Source organism: Phalaenopsis equestris, unplaced genomic scaffold (assembly GCF_001263595.1).
Source record: "Phalaenopsis equestris unplaced genomic scaffold, ASM126359v1 Scaffold000402, whole genome shotgun sequence".
In the NCBI taxonomy this organism is placed as follows: Eukaryota; Viridiplantae; Streptophyta; class Magnoliopsida; order Asparagales; family Orchidaceae; genus Phalaenopsis; species Phalaenopsis equestris.
Window position 1 is genome coordinate 725763 of NW_018164844.1, and position 10103 is coordinate 735865.

At 34.5% G+C, this 10103-nt stretch overlaps 1 protein-coding gene across 1 annotated transcript; it reads left to right on the top strand.

Moving 5' to 3' along the window:
• Positions 1 to 4608: 4608 nt before the first annotated feature.
• On the top strand, positions 4609 to 6258 carry LOC110026812 (venom phosphodiesterase 2-like; the record flags this gene model as incomplete). The annotated part of the gene is made up of 1 exon (XM_020727962.1): positions 4609 to 6258. A coding segment is annotated over one exon (1548 nt), but the record flags the coding sequence as incomplete, so codon positions are not given.
• Between the last annotated feature and the right edge of the window lie 3845 nt (positions 6259 to 10103).

Sequence of the window (10103 nt, forward strand, 5' to 3'; positions counted from 1 at the left end):
CACACACACACACACACACACACACACACATATATATATATATGTATGTATGTATACATACATACATATACATACATCTATATACATACATACATATACATACATATACATACATCTATACATATACATGTATGTATGTATGTATGTATGTACAAATATATGTATGTATATGTATATTTGTACATTTTGATTTTCACACTTCACAATAATTGATTAATTTACTGATTGGAAGTTCCTGATTTTTAATATTTTTAATAGCAAAAATAATTAAAAAAAAAGATCTAAAGAAGTCTAATTATTCATCCATGATGGCATGAAAATGATATTTAGAACAATTAACAAAGCACACGGCATTGCCGGCAACCATACATATTGGTGGCATAAATAAGATATAATAGGGGCATTTACATACATATCACACCATATATATATATATAGTAATATTGCATCAAAAGTATTATTATTATTATTAATTTTTAATACCCATTTTCATACACAAGTAAAATGTTCTAAATATAAATATCAAACTTAGGCAGTAGATATGTAAATAACTATGAAATGTGTGATGTGTAAGTAAATGTTCCAATAAAGTATTATTAATGTGTAATAGTTGTCGAGTATGAAAATGGAAATACTTCTATAATTTTCAACACTCCCCCTCAAGTTGGTGCGTGGATGTCACTTATTCCCAATTTGTTAAGACCATCATAAAAAAACTAGACGATATGGCCTTCTTGAGTAGGTCAGCAAGTTGCTCTTGAAACGAGACATGAGGTGTTTCGGTGATCATTGCTTCTAGTTTCTCCTTGATGAAATGTATATCAGCTTCTACATGTTTGGTTCGATCGTGCTGAATTAGGTTGTTGACAATATCAAAAAATCTCTTGTTATCATATTATAATTTCATTGGGTTATCATATTAAAATTTTTTTATCATTTCTAGTTTTTTTGGAAAATTTACATACATGCCACACAATTCATGTGGATTAATGTATGACCCCTAAAGTTTAATATCTACATTTATTCCGACTTGGTACTATAAAACTACACATGCATTTGATTTTTAAAAGGTGAATATAAATTGTATTTTTGATGTGATGTTAAAAATTTGAATGTTAAGAAAGTGAAAAAATATTACATCAGGACTCCGCACGTAGAGTTACGTGCGAAGTTCAATGAAATCACGCCACAGGAGAATCTTCCCGGTAACACAATTAACACAGGAAAATATTTCCCTCGCGTTATTCATGTGTTACTGTATGTTATTCATGTGCTATTATCTTCTGGGAATATTCCTGGTATTATAATAACACAATAACACATCAATAACGATTGAATAATACACAATAACACCTGAATAACACAGGAGGTATATTCTCCTGTGTTACCGGGTTGATTTTTTTTCTCACATTCACTTGTGTGGCGTGATTTTATTAAACTCTGCATGTAACTTTACGTGCAGAATCCTGATGTAATATTTTTTTTCTAAGAAATTAGATATTTAGCTGTTGGATATGTAAATAAATAAGAATTTTGTGGTATATATATAACTACTTTTTTCAACCAAACACATATGAATCATGCAACACTGACATTAATAAATTATTTTTTATATTTTTTTCATAATCAAATATCTATTAGTGATTCATTAAATTCAGAGGGGCCAATTGTTAAAAGATGGGGACATTTCACCTACTGTGAGCCACATATGATCATAGCTTGGACGGAACGTAGTCCCTGACAGCATACTGTTAATTTGGTTTTGGCATTTTCAAGCATTAATGATGCATCGGTAAGAATTAGTGGGGTATTTCATTTTTATTTGATTTATTTAAGTATGTAAGAAAATTATGTTCAAATAATATTTCTGTCTCTCATTTCAAAAAAAAAAAAAAAAAAAAAAAAAAAAAAAAAAAAAAGAAAAAAGAAAAAATAGGATAAATTAACTTTCTCATTTTAGGTCATTTGCATTGTTAATCTACTAATATTTATTAATGATTAAATTTGTATATATTAATAATATAAGAATCCATTTCAATCTATTAAAGTAGAGAGCTGTCAAAACGGTTTGTTGTTCGTGAACAATTTGTGTTCGGAAACTCGTGTTCGATTCGTTCTCTAAGTTAACGAGCCGTACACAAAAAAAATTTTATGTGCTCGATATATAAATAAACCAAACACACACACACATTCAGCTATATATATATATATATATATATGCATATATGTGGAAAGACCCAATATATACATAGAGAGAGAGAGAGAGAGCGCGATTTATGAATAATATTTTTTAAAAAATGAATTGACTACAAGGCTACGAGGACTTATAATCAATTAAATTTTTTATTTTCAAAAAGTAAAATAAAATATATTAAATTATATTTAAATTGTGATTAGGGTTGTCAAGACGACTCTTTCTTCCCGAGTAGAACGTGTGAGCCGAACACTAAGAATGATATTTTTTAACGAGTCAAACACGGACAGAGATAATTTTCAATGAGCTAAATAAGAGCTGAGTCTGGGCGCGCTCGTGTTCGTTTCATTTACACCCATAAGTACAGAGGTGTTATTTCAATTAATTTATCTTTATCAAATGTCCTGAATAAATTATTTGGATTTAAATGTCATGGCAAAAGTAGTTTTATATTTACGTGGAAATAATTTCTTAAACCCTTGAAGTTGTATATTAATAACTGTGTAAAATATTAACCCAAAAATAATATAAATTTGTTATGTCTTTTAACTCTATGATGCTTATAATAGCTTAATAATGTCTTAATTATGTATATTTAATCCTAGTTATAATTAAAAAATATTTAAATGTAAACCTTTCATGAGATGAAGGTTAAAATAGAACTCAATTACGCGAGCGATTATTACGTGCAGAGAGCGCATGCAAAACTGCATGCGCTCCTAATAATTAGACCAATTACGCATGCCCCTCCTCTTTATTTAGAATTTATGTTATCCTATATAACAATTTTTCGTAAGCCAATTTTCGAGGAGAAGCTTAAGATCAAAATCTCATATGTGGCTCATAATGTGAATTCCATTATATAAATTCCTAACTTTATGTTTTGAATTAAATCTTGTCAATCTTTTTTTTTATTATTTAGGGTTGTTATGTTAAAAGTAGTTGGAATTTAGTAGTATTCTAAGTGTAATAATTTTATAATTAAGATTTGCCACATATAACTGTCTGTTTGTTGGCTTCCACAATATAGAACTTCTCAGATTGGGGATTTGAATCCCCTCTGACACAATTGATCTTAAGAAGATTGTACTCGAGTTGTTATACACATTAGAGGTGGTACGAGACTCGTATAATAGCCTCTGGCCATTCCTTTTAAAAAAAAATTATAATTAAGATGATTATTTTATGTCGGTTCGCAGTCACCACGAAAAAATGAGAAATTAAAATAAAAACTAACCAATGTGAGAGGACATCAACTAATTGAGCGGGACAAAAATAGGATTGATGATGTGTGGAGGAGAAGGGACTGCGATGAGAACTTGTTAGGTTAGGCATTTGACAACATCAACAACAATTGATAAAGATATCCTGGTAGGAGCTCATTGGGACATGCATCGATGAGATCAATAATGCGTTAAGGAGAAGAAGATATCACGATAATAGCCTGTTAAGACAGGGCTCCAAAGAGACTATCATAATGTAAAAATGGAGAGTTCATTCGTGAAACATGCTACGATGGGGTGTGAAGGTCAGGAGTTGACAGTTTGCCCCTCAAAAAATTTTAAATGAAGTTAAAAATATCAAATTAGAATTAAATGATAAGTTTCAAATTGCACCAAAAAAAACATTTTTAATTACTTTTCAATTAATTAATTAATTATGTACAATTTGAAACCCCAATTTTCAAATACAATACTCTAAAAATAATTCAAATCAAACAAGCCCTTCATTTTCAACTTGTAACCCAGAATCATCAAAACCCTGGTCAGATTTTTCCACGTGGGAAATTACGAGCCTGAATACCTCCATCCGATCAGATTCCATTCCTACAAAATATCTCGCTGAAAACACGAAAGTTTTGAATGGAAGCCCAAAAAAAAATTATAATAATTGCAGATCCATTCACCAAACAGCGGCTACCTGAAGAATCTGCCATTTTTTATCGCAAACGCAAAGCCAGATCTTCTGCTGCCAATCAACTGCAGTTCTTCCACGCGAAGACGAGGTCAACGGTTTTCTCCTTCCTTGCAGGCGATTTCTTCTTCTTCCCCTGTTTCTTCTTCTTCTGCTGCTACTACTGCTACCGCTCCTCTTCCTCCACCGCAATCTCTCATGTAAGCTCCGAAGCCTAGAAATTTCACATCAAACACGAAAAGTTTTGATTTTTACTGGTAAATATTAATTTTTCTTTCAAAAGCGAAAAGAAAAGAAAAACACATTTACTGGTAAAAAGTGTGTAATAGTTGTCTTCTCCTGTCTGGACTGTGATCCCCCCTGTTTTTCCCCGCATCGCTACTTCTTCCTCCCTGAAAATCTAATCCAAACTCTGAAGAGCAGAAATTTTACATCAAGCGCGGCAAGGCGAAGTTTTTACAGAGGCATTTGTTAGCAAAACGATGTTTTTCCGGTAATTGTCCTCCCATGTTTGTTCTGTGATCTCATGGTTTTGTCCTACTTCTTGTCGTCGTCTTCTTCTTCTTCTGGTGAATCTTTTATGGACTCTTCTTCCTTCTCCATATCCACCTCAGCTCCGGCCACGGACTCCCATCCAGAAATCTGTCCGCCCTCCCCCACCACCCCACTCCTACCCCCCCCCCTCCTCACCCCCTCTTACATCAAAAACTTCTTTTTTCCTCTTCTCCATACTTCTCCTCATCACCTCCATCACTCTCGCTTCCACCTTCGCCTTAGTTTTCCCTTTCTTCACTTCTTCCTCTTCCCACTCCCCTACAGCCACTACCAGTGCATCCTCCATTTTCACCCGCCGCCTCTCCTCCCACCTCTCTCGCCCCACTGTCATCCTCATCTCTTCCGACGGCTTCCGCTACGGCTACCATTTCAAATCCAACTTGCCCAACATCCACCGCCTAATCATTAATGGCACCGAAGCTGTTCCCGGTCTAATCCCCGTCTTCCCCTCCCTTACTTTCCCCAACCACTACTCCATCGTCACTGGTCTCTACCCATCTTTCCATGGCATCATCAACAACCACTTCATCGACCCAAGTTCTGGTGAAAGCTTTACAATGAATAGCCATGAACCCAAATGGTGGCTCGGGGAGCCGCTCTGGGAAACCGTCGTCAACCATGGCTTACCCGCCGCTACATACTTCTGGCCTGGTTCCGAGGTAGTCAAAGGCTCCTGGCATTGCCCTCCAGATTTCTGCAAAAAATATGATGGCTCTGTTCCATTTGAGCAGAGAGTTGATACTGTTTTAAATTACTTCGATCTTCCTAAAAATCAAATCCCTGCGTTCATTACCCTCTACTTTGAAGATCCAGATCACCAGGGACATCAGTTTGGCCCAGATGATCCGGAAATCACATCCGCTGTTATCAGAATTGATGGTATGATCGGTAGATTAATCCATGGATTGGAGAAAAGAGGAGTTTTTGAAGATGTCAGCGTAATTCTCCTTGGTGATCATGGCATGGTTGGAAATTGTGATAAAAAAACAATTTTTTTAGAAGATCTATCTCCATGGATCAAAATACCGCCTGATTGGATTCAATCCAATTCACCCTTGATCACCATTAGGCCTCCTCCAACTGTTTCTCCAGCTGAAGTTGTAAGAAAGATGAATGAAGCTTTGAGCTCAGGAAAAGTGGAGAATGGGAACAAGCTTAAGATGTTTCTGAAGGAAGATTTGCCAAAACGTCTCCATTACTCTGAAAACTATAGGATTCCTCCCATAGTTGGATTACTTGAAGAGAGCTACATGGTGGAGAACACGAGATCGAAGAAGAAGGAATGCGGAGGATCGCATGGATATGATAACTTGTTCTTTTCGATGAGGACAATTTTTGTAGCTCATGGACCGCAGTTTCAGAGGGGAAGAAAAGTTCCATCTTTTGAAAATGTTGAGATTTATAATGTGATTACTGAGATTCTTGGGCTGAAGGGAGCTGAAAATAATGGCTCAGCTCTATTCCCGAGCTTTATTCTTTTGCCTAGAGATTGACTTTGGGTGGATTAAGTATGTATTATTGTATTATTTCCAAGCTTTATTTCCAATTTGACTTTTTTATGGTATGTATTATTGTTGGTGTTTTTCGTTGGAATAATTCTACTTCTTCATGAAAATTGGCTTTTTTAACTTTTTTTTTTTTTCTGTTTTTTCTTTCTGAATTTCAAACATCATGACCGATTTTACTAATGAAACTTATAAGCACATTTTACAGTGGTGATGAGGTTGACAATATGGCGAGTGAAATGGTGATGTGGTTGCGGTGCTCAACAGGTGGTTAAAATTAGGGTTATGAATTTAGCTCTCAGATTATTAATAGTCGGAAAATGGATTCGACTTTGGCTCGGATCGAGATCGGATCAATATAACGGATCAAAATTACAAGCCAAAATTTTGAAACGATTTTTTTCCCATCAATCCCGACTTAAAATCGGATTGTTAACGGCCCTAGTTAAAATGTTTGGTCAAATGCTGTCAATAGGCTAGGTTAAGGAAAGAGAATGGCTATCCTAGTTCAATGATTACCCTTAAACAAAGGCCAAAACATAGAATTTACTCAATCAGCCATACCAATATGACTTCTATCGCAAAACATCATACATTTATTATTATTATTTTCTATTTGTACGATATTATTTCTATCTCCAAAAAGCCAATTTTTTTTTCCAAATTTGCTTTTTAAATGAATTTTTCTTCTCATAAATTTGTTACAACATCCTAATCCTAATTTAAAGAAGAATTGTTCCCCCCCCCCCCCCCCCTAGATGATGCACAATGAATAAATAAAATCATTTAATAATATGTTTGTTTGTAAAAAATTTCAAATGTTATGTCTGTCGCCCTACATAGATGCGTTTTTACACACTTAATATTTTTCCTGATAAAAAAAATACTTAAAAAATAAAACTTCATCTAGTTAATTATATAATAATAAGATATTGAGCATGAACATGATCAACTAAAGAGAAGTAATATAGTATTATATTATAACATTTGTAAATATTGTATAAAAATAAAATTTTAGACACTATAATAAATTTAATATTGTTTATTATGGTTGAGTTTAAAAACTTCATTTGCAAACTGATGATCCTTGCATTTTAATGGCAAGTGTTCAGTTCCATGGATTGAGTATTTAAATTCATCATGGACTCATTAATCACATATCATTTATTTTATATATATATATATATATATATATATACATACATACATACATACATACATATAGGAATGAATAAAGGTAGATATTTATTTATATGGGATGACAATTTGGTCATTCGCCCCTTCTGAAAAGTCACTTTGTCCTTCTCCCATATTGGGCCTTGAGGGTAGTATGTACTCTCTCAAAAAAGAGGTTGGTTCCGCCCTTATGTGTGTATGTGGATATTATGTTCACAACAATAAATCTCAACCACTTCCAAAAAAACAAAAATCAATGTGTTATTGAACATTTTTAAAATAAAAGAAGGCTAAGACTTTAATTTAAACAACTGTGAAGAGAGAAAAGAATAAATGGGAAAACCTAGTAAATTTTTTCTTTCTCAACCATGCTGCAAATCTTGATACTAAAGGACAAATTCCCTAGTTGTTGCTTGCGATTGGCTACGCTCAACAACCCTCTCAAATCATGTTCATGAGTTTGCTTATGGTCTTACCCGACTCAAAATTATTTGACTCGAACCAAACCAAGCCCAAATATTAAACAAGTCAGCAATTTCACACATTCAATCAGAAGTCACAATATTATACTTGTGAATTTATGTTGATGTGACTTCCTAACATTCAAACGTACAATGTCCAAAGATAATGGTTCCCTCCCTCTGACTACCTTACGACTCATTTGGTTGTTTGCCTTAAGAGCCATGTTATTCACTCAATTGGTGGTTTGTCTTGATTAAAAGGCACGAGAGGTGGCAATTAATGATATGTGTGGGTTTTTTTTTTCGTGTTATTATATCATTGGCTTTTCTTATAAGAAATTATTATGTCGATTGTGTGGCATCGTATCTATGCAATAATGTAAATATTTCAAAAAATTACGTATGAAATAAAAACTATTTACATGATCTAAAGCTTTATAAAAAAATGGACATAGACACATGCAATTATTATAAAAATGATGGATGGATTCCAATTCTAACACATCATGACGTGTGAATTTTTGTAAGTATATTTTTTCTTGTTGAATATCCTAAAAATGTGTTTTCCAATAAAACCAAAGCGCCATTTAGGATTATTTATTATTGTTGAATATTGATTTGTTTATGAATCATGCCAAAGAATAAAACATAAGAAATGGGAGAGAGAAAAAGAGAGGAGTGAACAATAATGAACAGTAATATGTCGTGTCGATTGTCTGTATTATAATAAAATGATCTCTCAATTTATAGGAGAATTTGTACAATATAATGACATTATATTTCTATCCCTACGTTAATGGGGTTGTACAATATATTATAGTTATCTTACATGAATGAGTTAATCGCTCAGTTGCTCTTTGGCTCAATTGGCAGAGCTTGATTAGCTTCGGGTTAGCATGATTGATTCGATCGGGTAGGCTTTGTCAATCGGCTGATATAGTTTGCATATCTCTAGACTAGATCCCAGGATTATGAGCACCTGACAAGAGCGAGACTAAACTATCAGGTAGTGGGTGGTTCAATGTAACCTTATAGGTGCTCGTTCCTCATCAAGTAGAGCTTGCGGGATGACTATAAGACTATGCCATATTATTAATTTCGATCTCTAATGAGGAGCTTCAGTGAAGTCCGAAGAATGGTTGGTGATATTGAGGAACTCGGTCTTTCTTCGAGTCTGATCTACCGTAAGGTAGGTTGTTGCCTTTGGTTGACTTTCTTGTGTGGTTGGCTTGTATGCTTATATGTCTTGTTTAATATTATTGGTTTAGATTCAGATCAATCGGTCACCATTTTTTGCATCAATTTTTTATGTCACAAATGTTTGGACGCTTTTTGAATGTCATGGGAGTATATAACATGCATACATAACCTCTTGTAGCTTAAGGACCATATAAAGCCCCCCCACCCCCTCCCGCACGTGCGCATTTTGGGGAAGATCAAAGTTTCGTGTGCCGCACCCGCACGGTGATTTGACGTGCCCACTGACATTGAAGTTCCTGATGTAATGCCTTTAAAAATTCTTATCTTTAAAGTTATGAAACTATATTTTAGTTATATTTGATCTCCCATAGTTAATGGATCTTTAATACCCCTCCTCGGACGCTTCCAACAAAAGTTAGGGTTTTCGGGGCCAAACTAGTGCCTAGGAGCCAGCCCAGGGCGCTTAGGCAACAATAACAGCCCCATGGGCCTCCATAGAAAGTAGGTGATGCCCCTTGAGAAAGTAGGGTTCATGCCCGACGGTTAGGTGCCTAAAACAACCTTGAATAGCTTCAAAAAACCGAGAGGACATAAAGTAGGCGCTAGGGACTCGGTGCTTAGACTCCAAACCCAACGACTAGGTGTTAGGTAATTTTCTACTTCCATTTTTTTCTTGAGATTTTCACCCTTTTGACCCCGGACCATACCCATAAGTAGCCGAAAATGCTGGTTTCTCTTGGATATAGTGAAGATGTGTATGGAGGAAAGGAAAAGGTGATGGATGGAACCCTTTTGGACCTTTTATGGAAGGTTATAGAAGAGAGTTGAATGCCATTCTAGGAAAAAAGAGGGGGAAAGCATGTTTCTTCACCAGTAGGGTTGTCAAAAAGACTCGTTCACGAACAGCTTGTGTTCAGTTTATTAAGAAGCTTACGTTCAATTTTTTCGCTAAGTTAACAAGCCGAACATGAACACATTTTTGTTTGCTCAATATATAAATTAGCCCAACTTGAACAAAAAATTATTTGTTCGTGTTCGGCTCATTTTGACTCGAAATATTACTCATAAATTATATATATATATATATATATATATATA